This window comes from Lactuca virosa, chromosome 7, assembly GCF_052849685.1.
Source record: "Lactuca virosa cultivar CGN04683 chromosome 7, Lactuca_virosa_CGN04683_v6, whole genome shotgun sequence".
Lineage (NCBI taxonomy): Eukaryota > Viridiplantae > Streptophyta > Magnoliopsida > Asterales > Asteraceae > Lactuca > Lactuca virosa.
Genome location: NC_136432.1, coordinates 208,524,988 through 208,544,401, shown reverse-complemented (window position 1 = coordinate 208,544,401; position 19,414 = coordinate 208,524,988). Strand labels below are relative to the sequence as shown.

The 19,414-nt window shown below is 35.4% G+C and overlaps 1 protein-coding gene across 1 annotated transcript; it reads left to right on the top strand.

The window, feature by feature from the left end:
- The first annotated feature begins 4,465 nt into the window (after positions 1-4,465).
- On the top strand, positions 4,466-5,483 carry LOC145123811 (Cysteine/Histidine-rich C1 domain family protein). Its single transcript, XM_079059018.1, has one exon. It carries the CDS (start codon positions 4,563-4,565, stop codon positions 5,313-5,315), a length of 753 nt encoding a protein of 250 aa, XP_078915144.1. The 5' UTR covers positions 4,466-4,562; the 3' UTR covers positions 5,316-5,483.
- Positions 5,484-19,414: the final 13,931 nt, after the last annotated feature.

Below are 19,414 nucleotides of genomic sequence, written 5' to 3'. Positions count from 1 at the left end.
CCAATGTCCCTTCAATTTGCAATAGAAACATATATAATCTTTAGGGTAAACACATGAAACTATCATATAACTAGCCTTTCTCTTTACCATACGATCAAACAGGTTGATCTTGATGTCTACATGCCAATAGGGCTTGAGTAATTTCTTATCTTTCAACTCGAGAAAAACGTGACATGGGGAGAGTCACTGTAGGAGGAGGTGGAAGAGTTGAAGAAGCATGATGTCTAGTTCCACCATTTCCCGAAGAAGTGAAAACATTTTCACATTGATTAGAAAGTGGAAGATCATCTTCAGAAGGAGGAAAACCATTTCCAAAAGAGTAAGGAAGACCATTATTTTCTTGACTTGACATCTATAATGGGAAAAAAGAGAATTCAAGTTAGTTGATTTTAATCCTTAATTATTGACCCATAAAGTTTAAATTAAGGCTAGGATCCATATTTTCGATTCGAACTTTGAAGAATGATGCCGTAATCAAATTCGAATCTATTTTAGGTAGGTAAGGCTTTTACCAATTTCAATCATATGAAACTCCTAGATCTTTTGAGATTCATTGAATCTAATCAATTACATGTTTAATGTCAGATTATGCTCTTACTTTTGTGACTAGGATGCCGAGGATCACAAAAGAGATGTGAATAACCGTGCAAACCCGCTTGACAACCTCGATGTCATTATCATCTCACATTAATGTGTCAGTTAACCACACACACTCCATCAACAACGATAATTTTTTGAGATGTCCATCATATCTCTTTATAGTCCCTATTAATGTGCCGATTAACCATACAAACTCTACTAACGACTTATAAAGTATGATGTGCGTTTTCATGGATTAGCATACATTTAACATTTTTCCTAAAGTAACTAAGAGTGAGATTTCAAAATAGTTTAGTTACTTTATGTTATTATACTTATTAATGAGATTATGTCCTATCAAATCCGTTCGGCTAACAACCCTCCACCACATAGGAGAGAGGTGGGTAAGAGTGGACACCCATTCAACGACCATTTTATATGTCGCTTCCTTATACCCTCTTTATAGCATGATTTCGTGAATGAGGCGTACTAGCGATTTGACTGACTATTCTTATACATATAATATATATTAAACTTTTAATTATATACACATAGTATAAGGTGTATTATCAAACATTTTAAAATTGCAAGGTTTAATCTTTTAATAAATTACACTTTTAATTAAATTTAAACAAAATTTATGGATTTATTAATTATCTTTTAATTAAATTAATAATGAGACCCATAAGGATAATTTTAATCTTATAATTAATAATTATCTTGTCTATGGTTATCTCCTACAATTTAAGGTTTTATTTAATCATCTAATATGACCAAAATTTAGATTTGACAGATTTTATAAAAGATAATTACCAATAACAACCATATAAATCAGATTAGGCAAGAAAATCCGAAAATTCAAAATTCAGTGTGCTCACTTCGTGAGCATAGACTCTCACGTCGTGAGGACAGTCTAGCAGAAAACACAATTTCCAATTTATCTGTGTTCACGTCGTGAGGATCCAATCTCACGATGTGAGATCAGTTTTTCAGGAAAAATTCGATTTGTTCAAGTTCAAGCAATATACATTCAATTGTTAGACAGCCATACGCTCCGATACCACTGATGGGATTTACATGTATTAACGTGAATAAATCCTTAACACTAATGGGTACATGCAACCTAAAGATCTATGTCATAACACTATTGAAGTAATATTCTATTGAATCATAAAAACCTATGAACCTTATGCTAATTTCAAAAATCACAAAGAAGTTAGGGTTTTTTACATACCGTTTTGATTGTTGTAGTAAACAATCAAAATTCCTTCTTGAAATACTCTTGGAAGAAAGCACCACAAGTGTCGCGAGTCTAATGGTTCACACCCAAACCCTAGAAACCAAGGAACTTGAAGAGAGAGAGAGAGAGAGAGAGAGAGAGAGAAGGGAGAGAGATAAGAATTTCGGCCTAACCCTTCTATAGAAGTCATCATCGAAATTAGGATCCCAAGGGGTCTTTATATAGTGTCACAAGGAAAGTCCTGATAACCCTAAAAGGAATAAAATGATATAGTTCCTTCTAGCAATTATTCAGCTTCCTAATTATCCTCCAAGGATAATTCTAGAACCCTAAATCCCTACAAAAACCGTCTAAGGCTTCTAGGAAGGTTCTAGAATGCCTCTTGCTCAACTATTGAGTAATTACACTTTAACCCATGTACTTTTAATTAATTCCATTAATCCAAAATTAATTCTAATTACTTTCTGATAAATTATTAATTAAATATTACCATTTCTAATTAATATATTATTCTCATAATATATTAACAATTCATTTACTTTGATTTCTAATTTATTAATCATATAATAAATTAATAAATCAGTCTCTCTCTCTCTCTCTTAAGGTTATCCCATTCAATTGCTAGGTTTGAGGGTTACCCAAAAGGACTGTGCTACTATCAATTCAAGTTTATACCAATTATAGTTATGAGCTTAGACACCAAATCCAACAGTTTTATCCTGAAATTCCATGGACCCAGTTAGTGTATGAAAAATGGGTACCACATATTCATACTCCTTTAAACAAAACTATAAATAGTCAATTGCTTCATCCCTTCACCAATTCACGATCACGACACACTTAAGTCGACTGTCATCAACTCTTTCTCCAATCTCCAATATCCTCTTACATGATATCAACCGCAACACACTGGAGCTAATGTACTCAAGGCAAAATTGCTAACCACCATTGTCAAGACCATCACCATCGGTCAACAGTGTCAACCTAGTTGTCTTCCGACCAACTTCATCATCTCTCTCTGGCAAGTCTTATTTAATTTCTGATTTTTAAAAAGGGACTCTGATTTTAAATCTGATTTTTAAAATTTAACTATGATTTCTAAAAAGTAAGTCTAGATTTATTTTGATTTCTAAAATTTAAATCTCGATGTATGTTTTTGAACGACTAAATGCTTCATATATTAAAAAAATCTAGCAAGTTGTTGTAAGCTTTTGGGGTCTTAGAATATCAATTAACTAGGATAATTTTTGGGATCGTGATTGCAATCACTTTCTAAAATTTGTAATTTCGACCCTTATGCCTAGGTTATCATGAAATCTGATTTGCGGTATTGCAAGAAATGCAATTTAGAAATCAGGACACTTCCAAATTCGAAACACATAAAATATACCTTGTTGTTTTGTGTTCTTTAGAGATAAAGAGAACCGGAAGTATGATTTTTGAGAGTATGTTTTGTAACCCGTTTTATGGAACATGCAGTATGTTCTTATACAAGAAGGAAAAGTAGTTGGTGGTAGTTACATGCAATTTTGGCGCCAAAACAAGTGGTTGGATATATGGTTATATGACATAACCTGTAACACCCAAAACATGGTCCCAAAAGTTTTTGTTTTTAATAATAGATAAAATAGTGATTCCAATAACATCCAATTATCTCAAATAAAAACCAATGTATTAATTGTCATAAAATCAGAGTAAAACAGCAAGTGTGGAATCCAATGGTGTGTGCGATTCAGTCATCACGAGCTCTTCTCTCTGGAACCAGAAGTACCTGAAACATAAACTGAAAACCATAAGCACAAATTTTAGTGAGTTCCCCCAAAATACAACATAACAAACATACAACAAACAAATAGTGGGTCCCGCCCCTCATCGGGCCCCTCCCGGCTTCGGACCCCGTCCGGCACAACAAACATACAGCAAACAAATAACTTATGGGTTCCATATTACATGGTTTTCATAACATACGGTTCTTAATTGTTAATGTGAGACTAACTTTTTTGATAAATGTTTTGTCTTTTAGATTGGAGTTCCTAGTTTTAATTCGGATGTTGGTGATTTCTATAACTTTATGATACTAAAATCTAACCACTAGTCACCAGTTTAAAAAAAAAAAACACTAATTAAACAAGTGATCAACGATGATGAAAATAGTATTACAAAAGGGCAAGAAAATAAATGTTTCTTACTGTTTTAGATATCTATCCACATATACTTTAAGGAATATATTCCATCAAACCAATAATATAAAAGAATAATTCAACCAAACTCCCCAAGCAAGATGGAAACGGTCCAAAAGTTTATTCCCATCGACGACTTAAAGTCTTTGATTTGAAATTTATTTATATATGTAATAAGATGCTATAGCTGGACATCATCATATAAATATTAAAATTAGAATGATGATTTTCAAAAATATTTAATGTCCACATTTTACTTAGTTTTATACTGAATTAGATATCAAATACATGTACAACAAATCAATGTCATTAATTTATACGTGTAATTTGTAATTTTATATCATCCGGCATATGAAAAGAGAAAGTAAAAATTGGCAAATTCGATTCTCTTTATCTTGGTTTGCTTCATCCTAAAGCTACCCTCTAAAATCATCCTCATAAATGTAACTATAACCAAAAAACTTCACCTACATGTTATTCTTCTTTAACATATTTATCTTCTATAACAAGGCCCCTTCTTCTTTATATACGGATCACCCACCAAAACCTACACAAAATCAACCATGAAATACAATGAACTTTCCCATTTCAGCCATCCTCAACATCAGCTCAAACCAGGCTACACCGAGATCCCTTTCAAGTGTGATGGATGCAAGGAAGTTGGTATAGGTTCCAACTACAAATGCACAACATGCAACTACGACTTGCATGTGCACTGTGCCCTCCCATCCCCTTCCATCACCCACCCTTTCTACACTAAGTGTTCGTTCCAGTTCCTGATCCGTCCACCGGGTCCTATAGCTAGATACTGCAATGCATGTGAGAAAGCAGTGTCAGGGTTTGTTTACCACTGTAAGTTGTGCGGGTTCGACCTCCATCCATGTTGTGCCAAGCTTCCAACTATGTTGGATGATGGGGAGGTGAAACTCTACCTTTATAGAAAGGTAGGGTCTGCCTGCCACAAATGTGGCAGGAAAGGACGAAGTTGGAGTTATAGGTCAACGTGCAAGAAGTACAACTTGCACGTGGCGTGTGTAAAAGAGATGTTGGTGGAGAGTTGGCATGAGATATATTTTGGTAGGGGTGGGGTGAAGGGTAATAGTGGTGATTTGTATGGACAAAATGGGAAATTTGAGACAAGAATTCCAAGTTTGAAGGGTACATTAGAAAGTTATCATCAGAATCACCAAAGCAAAGGGAAAGTGAAGAAGTGTTGTGAAATGGCTGGTTTGGCTATGCAATTTGTGATATCAGCGGTACTCGGTGATCCCACCACTCTAATTGCTGGCGTTGTTGGTTCTTTAATGTCCAAATAAATTGGCGTTAATAGATATCGGATCTTATATGAAGAAGTCTTATTATGGGTAAAACCTTGTCATTTGTAAATATGTGAACTGTATGCTTGTCATTTTAAATCATGGTACATTCAATGATGGCGAAATAAATCATATTATTGATTATAAAGATAAAAACTACAGTATTTATCTATTTGAGTGGTTATAATAAACTGCATGTAATTTTGGTATGATGGTGTTAAAGTATGATTCGGTAATTCTGTATTACTCAATATTACTTTTGTATATCCTTAATTAGTGGTTGTTTCCGTATTTTCCCGTAGCTAGAATTAACTAGGTATTATTATTGTACATTATATATTGTACCATTGTCTTTGGTATGCTTTTTGATTATCAATACACAAACATCGAAGGCTTCATTCTTAGCATTGGAAATAATGATTTAATTGTATGAGCTGCCAAAAATGTAAAGAAAACGTTTTTACAAGCTTAAAAGTTTAAGTCTTTTATTGAAAAAGAAGCAGACGGTTACAACCGACTGACCACCACATAAATATATAACCTAAGACGACTAATATTATAATAACAAGTAACTAATCACATCTAAACAAGATCCCCTAAATCCTAGAAAGTCTATCGTATTTATTAATGACAGAATTTCATATATACTCTTCCTAAACATTTAAATATTGTATTTGACCGACCAAAACTTTAAAGGGAATCTCCAGAAAAGTCCTAAAATTTTACCTTAATTTACGAAAAAGTCTCAAACTAAATTTTGTTTATGAAAAAGCATGAATTACCGGTAAAAATGACGATTTGACCAATTTTTTTCGGTTTGCCGGTTTTATTACTTACATGTTTCACTAAAGTCTCATTATTTTACCCTAATTTGCGAATAAGTCCCAAAATAAAATTTACTGATGATTTGACCCTTTGCTCTATGTAACATATATTTTACCGGTTTCATTACTGACCCGGACGCTTAGTCATTAAATGAGATGATGAGATGGATATGTTGAGTCATATAATGCTATGTTTAGCATAAAACTTGATATCCTCATGTATTGTATATCTTTTTGGAACATAAAATGCATCCAACGAAGACTATCAATAATTACATAAACTAACAAAAACTGCGTTATTTTTTACGTTTATAAGAAATATCAAATTGTCTTTCTGATCTTATGTAACCCAATATATTCATCTCATCAGACATCAACTCATTTTCTGCCATTTTTTCTTGGAAACACACATTTTATTGGTTTCATTGTTGACGTAGATACATAGTCATAAATGAGCCGATGAGATGAATATCAAATTTTACAGTAAATGTGACATTATATAACCCATCGTATTTATCTTATCAGTAAATTTAATGACTAGGTGTCTAAGTCAGCAATAAAACCGATAAAATGTATGTTAATGAAGAAAATTGCCAATTCATCAGTAAATTTTATTTTGGGACTTATTCGCAAATTATGGTAAAATAATAGGACTTTAGTGAAACATGTAAGTAATCAAACCGATAAACCGGAAAAAAGGGGTCAAATCGCCATTTTTACCGGTAATTCATGCTTTTTCGTAAACAAATTTTAGTTTGAGATGTTTTCGTAAATTAAGGTAAAATTTTAGGACTTTTCTGGAGATTTCCCAACTTTAAATATTGTATTTGTCCTTAATATTTTTTAATATCATATATACCAAAATGTATTTTATAAACAATTTTTATTGATTTGTAATCATTTTTTTATCATTTTAAAATCATTAAAACTTAAAAACATTTTAAATAAACAATTTTGCCCTTGGTTCTAAATTCCAATACAACAACAAATCACGTGAATATCTAAATCGCAACCTGCTACTTCGATTATAATCCCCCGCTTCTTCGAGTGCAACCTGGTGGCTTTTTCCCTATCGCACACGAGCAACCTCTATTCCCTCTTGTTGTCACAAGAATATATTTAGACAATGAGGTTTCTCGGTCGTCTTCCTCATGATCGTCAATGTTTCCTCCCGAACGTCGACATCTCGCCATTTTCTTTTTGCCTGACGTCTCTTACTTATTGCAATCGTTATTAGCAACATGTATTTATACCCTTTTTATTTATATCCTCTTCTTTATCGGAGACAACAGGTGGATATTACATTTAAAGAGTTCAAAGCTCAACATCGCTTCCCAATTATCAGTCATCTGGTCAAGGGTTTTTCATTTTCCCCTTTATTCCGTCAACTGTCACCGAGTCAAATCAATAACAAGGCAGAGAGCTCCAAGAAATGGCAAATCAAGGTGCGAAGAAGCCAAGAGATGAGAACACTCATCATATGAACAATCTCTTTCACATAATTATTTCCTATAATATAAACTTTAGTACTCCTGTTCCCTTCATAAATCCTTTTATACACAGTTTCTTTTCAATTGAGTGGTATATAGTATCTTGATCAATTATGATATCATAGATTTTATGTTAATCAACAGATTTAGCTTACCTAATAAGGGTGAATAAAACTTTTGTCAACTATTTTGCTTGTAAGTTCTTGTATGTGACAAACCGAAATTTTTATTCTGTACAACCATTCACTTCAATAGAAGTCAGAACTGTTTCTGCTAACTTTCAAGCTTTCTGGAGTCAGTTTGAGTGTTTTAAAGTTAGTACTTCAAGAGATGTCAGGAGAGAGGATGCCCTAGGGTTTATTGTGCAACAATAATGTCCCAAAACTCCAAGAGTTTGGAGTTTACGGCCTAAACAAAGGTGTTTACGGCCGTAAACCCTAAAAGAGGGTATAAATATGACACTTAGTCATTATTTACCACTTTTCACATTTTCAAGATCCAAAACCCATTTCTCTCTCAAGTATCATCCGACTTTTCTTCAAGATCTTCAACTTTGTAAGTATTTCTAGCCCTAAAAAGTTGATATCTTGCTTAATCTAGTGATCTTACATGATTCTATCCGTGAAACCATTCCAAAAGTGTAGATCTTCAAGTTTCACCAAGAACACCAAGAACACACACTAGTGTTCTTGGACTTCTAGCACCTTTTCAAGCTTCTACCTAGTAAGTACTCTTACCCTAGTGTGTTATAAGGCTTGTTACACTTCTAAACATCAGGAAAACACCAAAGAATCAAAGGATCAAAGGTGTTTACGGTCCTAGAACACCTTGGACCGTAAACACAATGGGATTAAAATACTCTGACCATAAAAGATATACAGACTATAAATACAATGGGATTAAAATACTCTGACCAAGAGTTTATACTTTTAAATAAGAAAATATTTAACTAAGTATACATACCTGCATTCATACTAAAATCAGTGTCACAATGACAAGAACAAAAGTATTACGATTGTTGAATATCACAAGTAAGCTCGGGGATGTATGGTCAGTCCTGGGAGTGGCATAGCCTGATCAACTATGCTGGTCCGAGGAGTGATTTGCACATGCCCAATAATGGTTGTGATGTGGCAACAATTCTAAAAACTTACCAACACTACCACAATGAGAACTCTAGAACAAAACATAAGTCTAAGATTCTATAGGAGTATTTTGTGTTACTATAATTACTTACTTGAGAACTAAAAAGATCTTCATTACTGGGTCAATAGTTGCTAAGTGGATACACTAAGGTTATATGTAACTTGGATGATATAGACTTAGAATATGTGAATTTTTGCTTTACCCCTGTTCCTTGGGAATTTGGAGTTAAGGTCACTTATTCGAAGGCCTATCCTGTTTTGATTACATATAACTAGTATGCACTTTACAAATAGTGAAGTAACTAATGAAGGTTATCTAATAATTATCTAGATAGTTCATCTAATAATTATTTCCTTACCCCAATTCTCGCGTAGATAACATGGCTGGACTCCATCCCCACGGCGACCCGTACCTTCCGAACGAAGGCAATGCTGGATGGTTTGGAGAAGAACCCGAGGATGATCATCCAATCCCTTTGAATGATCACCATGCTGAAGACCTTTCGGACGGTGCTAACTCCGAGCCCGAAGTTGAGAACCTACCCCCGGTAGCTCCCATTCCAATTCGTAACCCTCGTCCGGCTTTTCATGGCCCGACGCCCCCTTGGGTGGAATGTTTGGAAACATGGAGCGAAGAGCAAGATCAACCTATGCCATTCGATGGAGATCGAAGCTTCTACAACATAAGCGAAAGAGGCTCAGCAGACAGAATTATGCCAATACTGGTCCGTAGAGTTGCCCGAAACGAGATTCAGGGCAGGACAGCTCTCCATCGTATCGCAGAGGTTGATGCCAATGTAGGAATGCATACCATTCGCACCAATCGCCTTGATCATGCTCGTGAGAGATCTGAGAGAGACCTTGAGACCCTGCTGCAAGCACTAGCTGAAACACGAGCCAAAGCCATAGAACTCCGAGTACGCCAGAGGGTGTACGAAAGACACCTGCTTGATATGGAACGTCAACTGGATGAACAGAGAGTTCCCAAGAGGGATGACCGTCACCAGTAGTAGATGCTTTACTTTCTTTCCCTGTTTTAAAGCAATCATTTTCCTGTCTATGTGTGACAACTGTCAATTCAGGTCATTCTCGGACTCATGCATCTTTATAATAACCATTCATGCACATCATGCCATGGCCTAGTAGTATAAAATTAGGTCAAAATCTTACATAAACTAGGATCCATCTAAGACCTAGGACTAATATACTTGACACTTACGATTCTAGTAAGCTGCTTAACTACAATAGGAAATGCCAATGCTATAATTTGAATGAAACTTTCAAGCTTTGTTATAATTGAAAAAGGGTATAAAACCCTAAAAATAAATTAAAATATTCTAATTATACTTCATTATGATGATGAATATCAAACAATATTCCAAAAACCCTAAGAGAGCTAAAAATCCAAATTTATAAATCATAAAGCTTAAAAACTTTATAAAATTTGGCTATAAACTTTCTAATATCAAATTTTTATTAATCAAATTATGGATTATAATCATTGAAATAGAAATTAAATTATCATGCAATAATCATAATTTATTAGTTAAAAACAAGATTTTTTTACAAATAAATCAAGAATTGCTTAATAAATCACTTTTATAAAAATTAGATTTTTATAAAAAAATATTGGAGGGAATTTTATAAAATTTGAAATTAGGAGAGAGGAGGCCTAATGCATGATAGAGCCAGCCATTCTCCCCTCCCCATGCACTCTCTCTTCCCAAAACTTCAATCATTAACTCATTTCCTACACTCTACCTCTCCTCTCTTCACTCTCTCACACTCCACCCTCCTAACACATAAACTCTCTTCCTCTCTCTCTCTAACTCACGAAATTTCTCTCATTCCTCTGCCAAATTTCGAGATTTTGAAGACCTTGAAGTGTTCTTACTTCCCTCAAGATCAAAACCAAGGTAAACAACAACATCTTCTTCCATAATTTCATGATTCTACTACCTCTTCTTCTTAGTTTTCTCTTCTTTTCGGATTCTATGCCTTTCCATGGCTAGAAATCTTTATTTTCCCCTTGTGGTTTGTAGATTCTCACCATAACACAATGCATGTGTTTGAAATGGTGAAAATCCGGGATCAAACCCATGCAAGGAGTGAAAATGATGCACATATGTTCATGTGACTTCAAAAACAAGTATTACATCTTCTTCTCCATTTCTTTTGTGTTCTTGCATGGTCAAAAGCATTTAAACCATTTCTAGTACATCTTGGATGCTCATTCACTCCATGCATGTGCTAGAAATCGGACCTTATCAAAGGCATGCATGATGTTCTTGTCAAAATGTCCTAAGGATGCACTCAAAGCAAACATGCAATCTGCCAGATTACTTTATTCAGCTTTGAACGACCATATCTCGGTCATTCCTTACCCAAATCATGATATTCTTTTTGCATTGGATAGCTCCATGAGTTAACTTTCAAACCCAACTGGTCTTACTGTAAAATATTAAATATCCGATTTTTGGCAATTTTTACAAATTGGTTGCGCAAACAGCTCTTTTTCTATGATCACCATTTTTGCCTTGCATGATCAATGGCCTTAAACCCAACCATAAATCTGGGGAAAAATACTTTAGAAACTTAACATATCCAGTGAATGATGGCTGAAATTTCGTGGCTTAAAACCCCACAGAATGTGCTTCACAAATTCATGAACTTCAGCCACATTTACATCTAATGCACCATTGCATGCAACATTTATTATCTTGTTTGGGTTCAATACCCCTATTTCCCTTCTGAATAAATTTCGAACATTTTTCCTTTTGAAAGCCCTCACATGTATGTGATAATCGGTAAAATACCAAAAGCTTTTATTATTTCTTTGATTTATTAAAATTATTGCTAGAAACCAAGGGCATAAATCACATAAAATACTTCCAAAGGTCAATAAATCCGGAACAAATTCATGAATGACCCTTATGATGGATAATGACCCCTCACTAAATTTCATCAATTTTTGTTGCTGTTTGGTATGATGTCCAATTTTCTTTTTGTTAGGATATAATAAATCACAAAACCACTTTGGAGAGTGTGAAAATTTTATCTAACAATTTTCGCATACCTTACCTGTGATGGATGACTCAGAAAAATAATTTCAACATTTTTCATCATGCCTTGCTGTTTTTCCCAATTTTTGGTAATTATAATGGTTTAAAAATAGGAAAAATAGTTCTGATTATCCAAAATTCATGAAAATTTACCAGAACATCATGTTTTACAGTAGGAGGTTACATAAAAATTTTAAGGATTTTTCTCCAGTGTAAACTATTTTTCTCTTAATTTCTAAAGTTAATTACACTTAAATACACATAAATACCCAAAACCGGATTATATAATATGAAGACCACTTTTGATATTTTTCTCAGGTTATTTATACTGTAAATGATGTTACAAAAATTTTTGGTAATTTATTTTAACTGTTTAATATTATTTCTTCAATTAAAGATTATTTAAAGGAATAAAACAAGGAAAAATAGAAATACCCACTGAAAAATATCTTTTATATTTTTCCCAGCCTATTTATGTATAATAACAGTTAAATAAAAAGTTTGGGTAATTTTGGAAACTGTTTTCTATTTATTTCAATTTTTATTGGAATAAATGCTCAAAAATCATAAAATATAATTAAACAGCTTGGAAATCCATTTTTATAATTTTCCCAGCTTAGTATTGTGTAATAACAGTTAAATAAAAAGCTTGAGAATTTTTATCCTTTGAATGCTATTTCCGTGAATTTATGATGTAATAAGGACTTAAAAATTTGGAAAATTTATATTCCAATGTTGTAATTAATCGCACGATTTGTAGAATTTCATTATTTCAGAAAACGTGTAACCAATTAATATAAAATCAAATACTAAAACATAAATTGGCATTTCACTATATGTAGAATTTAGTATATTAGCATTAGATTTCGACATGGAAACTCACTAGTGTGTGTTTGATGTCGTAGGATCCCGGTAGTAAGACGTTGGTGCATTCCGAAGTACCCCTTGTACCTACTCGAAACGTTGTGAGTATTCACCACTCCCCTATTTTTGGTTTTTTTTACGTTTTGGGGTGGAAAAGCATGTCCTAAACTATTTATGTTCGTTATATTTAGTTGACTCGTATAAACTTGACTACTATATTTTGCATATTGTGAGTATTCACCACTCCCCTATTTTCGGTTTTTTTACGTTTTGGGGTGGAAAAGCATGTCCTAAACTATTTATGTTCGTTATATTTAGTTGACTCGTATAAACTTGACTACTATATTTTGCATATTGTGAGTATTCACGCACTCCCCTATTTTCAGTTTTTATGTTTTGGGGTGGAAAAGCATGTCCAGAAAAACTACTGTTTGCATGTTGTATTTAAATTGATTATTATCAAACATGATTGCTATTGTATTGCTATGTCTCTTTATGTATGTCTATGCAACACGGAACATGAGAACTTATCGTACTAAGGCCCTTCCCTTATCTCTAACCATTAACTCTTTGAGCCAATGGTCATTATGGATAGCGCTATTAGGAATTGACAACTCCTCACTCGCCCGAATCGCTGGAGTGCATGATACCATATTCATCTATGGAACGATAAGCATAGATCTCGATAGGGCTTCAGTCATAGGTTTGGTTGAGACTCATTGTTTGCTCATACACATACAAAACTCGTTCTCGTTATAGCAATAAACTTGTATTCATTAATAGCAATCAACTCTGTTATCATTAAAGCAATGTACTTGTATTTACGAAAAGCCTTATTTCAAGCTCGATTTTATAAACTTGTGAACTCACCAACTATTTTCATAGTTGACGCTCGTTTTACATGCTTCTTCAGGAAATAATTAGTAAGTGGATATAAAGATTCATCATCATAGAGCATGCTGCATCGTGTTGAAGTTATTTGTGGAGTTTTCTTTGAACAATGTTATTTTGGAAAAACTTGTATTTTGTTTCTTTTGAAGCTATGGGTTGTAAACTTTTAAATACTGCTATGGTGATATATCATTATCTTTTGCAATGAAACCGTTATCGCTGTCATACCTTGCGTTTCCGCTTTAGCGGGGTGTGACAGAAGTGGTATCAGAGCTAAAGTTATAGAGAACATCGGTTTTTTTTTAAGAAAACACAACCTATAACTAAAACTTACAAAGAAATTCTTTTTACATCAAACATATGACTAGTATAATTAGGTCGGGAGTTGTATTATTGGACCTCGATTAAACATAGCCTGATCACCTATGTTTAATTAAGGAAAGATTTATACAAAGCTTGAGCTAATTATAATGGGAATATGTTCAACAAAAATATTTGAGAAAACTTTATTTCAAAAATTCAAAAAGGTTAATTTTGGTGTGTGTAAGCATTGCATATTATATGTATACATTGTTATTTATTTCATATCTCATTGAAATTATGTCTCAGTCCACTATGTCAACATCGTCATCTTCCCACGCTGCCGCCTCAGCCGATGAGTCCGGCTACGTCACTATTATCCCTCGACGTAATCCCCCCGCCTCGGTAGAAGAAGACCCATCAGAGGATACGGAAGATACAGGGAACTCGGTGGAGATCAGCAATGACAACGCCCCGAGTCAACGACGCGAGGCATCACCTACATCAGTGTTGCCACAGCCACCACTTTATGGGCTTCGTATTCGGAGGACAGCAAGGAAGAGTGTCCCTATCCCGGGAAGGATAGCAACCAGTACAGCAGGACTTGGCACGGCAGGAACCAGTCAGGTAGGACCCAGCATGGCAGGACCGAGAGCACCCCCACCTCAGCGAGTTATAGGGATACCTGTCAGGCAGTCAGGTATGACCCCGGAGGAGTCCCGGAGGATGCATTCGATGGCAGCGGGCCTACATCACAGTCTTGCTGTGATAGCTGAGCATCGGGAAGTTTTGGATGAAGTGTTAACAAGGATGGAAATCCTGTTTCAGCATTCGATGGAGACTGCTGACACTGCTAGTACTGCTAGACGAGTGGCATGTCGTGCGATGACCGCATATTATGTGCTTGTTGGGCTATTACTGATTGTGGTGTTGATGTTTCTTGTTGGGATAGCGATTAGTGTTTGGTTCTGATTTCAGTATTTTATTTTATTTTATTTTGTCATGAAATGAAAACCCATGTTGGGTGTCTTTTGGGAAAAACATTTGAAACTTTATTTTGGATTTGATGTATTGGTTTGGTTTTTAAGACAATGTCAAATGGTAATGAAGAATTTTATTTTATGTTTGAAAACTTTTACTATGAGGTCAAACCCTAGAATTTATTTGGTAAATGGTCGAATAAAAAGATTTCTCTTTTCTTTTCTTTCTAAAAAAAATATATGTCTAGTATTAATGCAAACCAATAATTTGACAACACTTACGGTTTTCAAAATAGTAGTGAACTAAATATTATACATTATTTTATGTATTTATACGTATTTCTTCTCCTGTGTAATAGAACCATGTCAGGAAGGCCTAATAGCGGGCGCCCACAGAACGAAACACCCGATGTTGCTCAAATTATAGCACAACAACTCATGGAAGCAATCCCAAACATTGTTACTCAAGTAACTGCAGGACTTAATGCTAACCAAGGAAGTAGTGGAGGAAACCGGGGAAACAATGAAAGAGAATGTAACTACAAGTCCTTTATGGCCTGTAAACCTAAGGAGTTCCATGGAAAGGAAGGTGCGGTCGGGTTGCTGAAATGGATTGACAGCATGGAGTCGGTCCTTCACATTAGCAAATGCCTCGAGCGCAACAAAGTTGAGTATGCATCTTGCCTATTCCAAGATAGGGCATTAACCTGGTGGAATACTCTAGTGCAAACCCGAGGCCGTACAGCGACATATCAGCTAACTTAGGAAGACCTAAAGAAGCTACTGATAGAGGAGTATTGTCCCAAGGATGAACTTCAGAAGCTTGAATCTGAATTCTGGAACCATTCTATGGTTGGAACACAAATAGAGAAGTACACAGTCCGATTTCATGAACTAGCAAAACTGGTACCTCACATGGTTACTCCTGAGGAGAAACGGATAGATCGTTACATCTGGGGTCTGGCACCAGAGATTCGGGGAATGGTTACCTCAGCAAACCCAACTACCATTCAAAGTGCAGTAAGTCTAGCAAATCGACTAACCAATGATGTGATAAGGATGGGAGCATCGACAAAGGAAAGCTCTAGTAGCAAGAGGAAGCCAGCAGATCAGGGAGAGAAGAAGTATGGAGGCAAGTCAGGGAGGAAGCAGAAAGTCTCAAGAAACTTTATGGTAAGAGCCCAGGAGCAAGAACCAGTGAAAACTCAGGAACAGAAAGTCATGGAAGTGCAGGAACGAAAGCAGTACTCAGGGCCGCTCCCGAAGTGCAATAAGTGTAACTTCCATCACAAGGGAGCTTGCCCAGTGTGCCAAAACTGTAAACAGACAGGCCATTACCCGAAGTATTGTAAGCTGAATAAGGATGGAAAAAGGGCATGTTACGAGTGCGGGAGTACTGATCATCTGCGTAGTGCTTGTCCCAAACTGAACAAGGGGCCTGGTAACAATGGACAAGGCCAAGCTAGGCAAAATTTCCAAGGAAATCAAGGTGGGCGGCCAAGAGGTGTAGCCTTTGTGATTGGTGCAGAAGAAGCTCGTCAGAACCCTGAAGTGATAACAGGTACGTTTCTCCTGAACAACCATTTTGCATCAGTAATATTCGATGCGGGAGCAGATAGGAGTTTTGTTTCTTTAGCATTTAGACCGTTAATTGGCTTGAAATCGAGAAAGATGAGGAATGCTTATGCTATTAAACTTGCCGATGGGTATGAAATTAGGGCTGATGATATAATTCCTGGTTGTACTCTGAATTTAGCTGATAAACTCTTTAGCATTGACCTAATTCCTATAGAGCTAGGTAGTTTTTGATGTGATAGTAGGGATGGATTGGTTATCCAAAAATAAAGCAGAAATTGGTTGTTACGAGAAAGTCATTAGAGTGCCTCTCCCTAATGGAGAAACCCTTATCATACACGGTGAGAAGCCAGGAAGAAGTTTAAACATAGTATCAAGCGTGAAGGTTCACAAGTACCTGAAAAAGAATTGTATTGCATTCATGGCCCACGTGCTAGAAAGAGAACCTGAAGCTAAGCAACTCAAGGAGATTCCAGTGGTTCAAAACTATCCCGAGGTGTTTCCGGAGGAATTGCCCGGTCTACCCCCCTATCTATCATTTCTGATAGAGATAGTCGTTTTACATCACGATTTTGGTGGATGCTACAGAAGGCACTAGGGACCAAGATAGATTTGAGCACAACTTACCACCCTCAGACAGATGGGCAAACAGAGAGAACAATACAAACATTGGAAGACATGCTACGGGCGTGTGTCATTGAGTTCAAAGGAAATTGGGATACTCATTTGCCTCTAATTGAGTTTTCCTACAATAACAGTTACCACACGAGTATCCAATGTGCTCCATATGAAGCATTGTATGGACGCAAGTGTCGTTCGCCCTTATGCTGGACAGAAATCGGAGACAGACAGTTGACTAGACTCGAACTTATCCAGGAAACATCTGACAAAATTGCTATCATCAAGGATAGGCTTAAAGCTGCTAGGGATCGTCAGAAAAGTTATGCGGATAATCGTCGTAAACCATTAGAATTCCAAGTAGGAGACAAGGTACTTTTAAAAGTGTCGCCTTGGAAAGGGCTTGTGCGTTTTGGTAAGAAAGGAAAACTAAGCCCGAGATATGTTGGACCCTTTGAAGTCATTGAAAGGATTGGTCCGGTAGCTTATAAACTCCAGTTGCCCCAAGAGTTAAGCGCCATTCACGACACATTCCACGTCTCCAATCTTAAGAAATGTCTAGCCAACGAAACATTGATAGTACCCCTGGAGGAAATTAAGATCAATGATAAGCTAAACTTCGTTGAGGAACCGATAGAAATCCTTGGCAGGGAGGTAAAACAACTTAAGCGGAGTAAGATCCCGATTGTGAAAGTTCGATGGAACTCAAAACGCGGATCGGAGTACACCTGGGAGCGTGAGGACTTCATGAAGGAAAAGTATCCACAACTTTTCCCATACGATGACAAGCGATGACATAGAATGAATTTCGGGACGAAATTCTTTTTAAGTGGGGGATACTGTGACAACTGTCAATTCAGGTCATTCTCGGACTCATGCATCTTTATAATAACCATTCATGCACATCATGCCATGGCCTAGTAGTATAAAATTAGGTCAAAATCTTACATAAACTAGGATCCATCTAAGACCTAGGACTAATATACTTGACACTTACGATTCTAGTAAGCTGCTTAACTACAATAGGAAATGCCAATGCTATAATTTGAATGAAACTTTCAAGCTTTGTTATAATTGAAAAAGGGTATAAAACCCTAAAAATAAATTAAAATATTCTAATTATACTTCATTATGATGATGAATATCAAACAATATTCCAAAAACCCTAAGAGAGCTAAAAATCCAAATTTATAAATCATAAAGCTTAAAAACATTATAAAATTTGGCTATAAACTTTCTAATATCAAATTTTTATTAATCAAATTATGGATTATAATCATTGAAATAGAAATTAAATTATCATGCAATAATCATAATTTATTAGTTAAAAACAATATTTTTTACAAATAAATCAAGAATTGCTTAATAAATCACTTTTATAAAAATTAGATTTTTATAAAAAAATATTGGAGGGAATTTTATAAAATTTGAAATTAGGAGAGAGGAGGCCTAATGCATGATAGAGCCAGCCATTCTCCCCTCCCCATGCACTCTCTCTTCCCAAAACTTCAATCATTAACTCATTTCCTACACTCTACCTCTCCTCTCTTCACTCTCTCACACTCCACCCTCCTAACACATAAACTCTCTTCCTCTCTCTCTCTAACTCACGAAATTTCTCTCATTCCTCTGCCAAATTTCGAGATTTTGAAGACCTTGAAGTGTTCTTACTTCCCTCAAGATCAAAACCAAGGTAAACAACAACATCTTCTTCCATAATTTCATGATTCTACTACCTCTTCTTCTTAGTTTTCTCTTCTTTTCGAATTCTATGCCTTTCCATGGCTAGAAATCTTTATTTTCCCCTTGTGGTTTGTAGATTCTCAGCATAACACAATGCATGTGTTTGAAATGGTGAAAATCCGGGATCAAACCCATGCAAGGAGTGAAAATGATGCACATATGTTCATGTGACTTCAAAAACAAGTATTACATCTTCTTCTCCATTTCTTTTGTGTTCTTGCATGGTCAAAAGCATTTAAACCATTTCTAGTACATCTTGGATGCTCATTCAATCCATGCATGTGCTAGAAATCGGACCTTATCAAAGGCATGCATGATGTTCTTGTCAAAATGTCCTAAGGATGCACTCAAAGCAAACATGCAATCTGCCAGATTACTTTATTCAGCTTTGAACGACCATATCTCGGTCATTCCTTACCCAAATCATGATATTCTTTTTGCATTGGATAGCTCCATGAGTTAACTTTCAAACCCAACTGGTCTTACTGTAAAATATTAAATATCCGATTTTTGGCAATTTTTACAAAATGGTTGCGCAAACAGCTCTTTTTCTATGATCACCATTTTTGCCTTGCATGATCAATGGCCTTAAACCCAACCATAAATC

Excerpts from the sequence above, each read along its gene's own strand:
- LOC145123811 (XM_079059018.1), top strand. The coding sequence starts at position 4,563 with ATGAAATACAATGAACTTTCCCATTTCAGCCATCCTCAACATCAGCTC.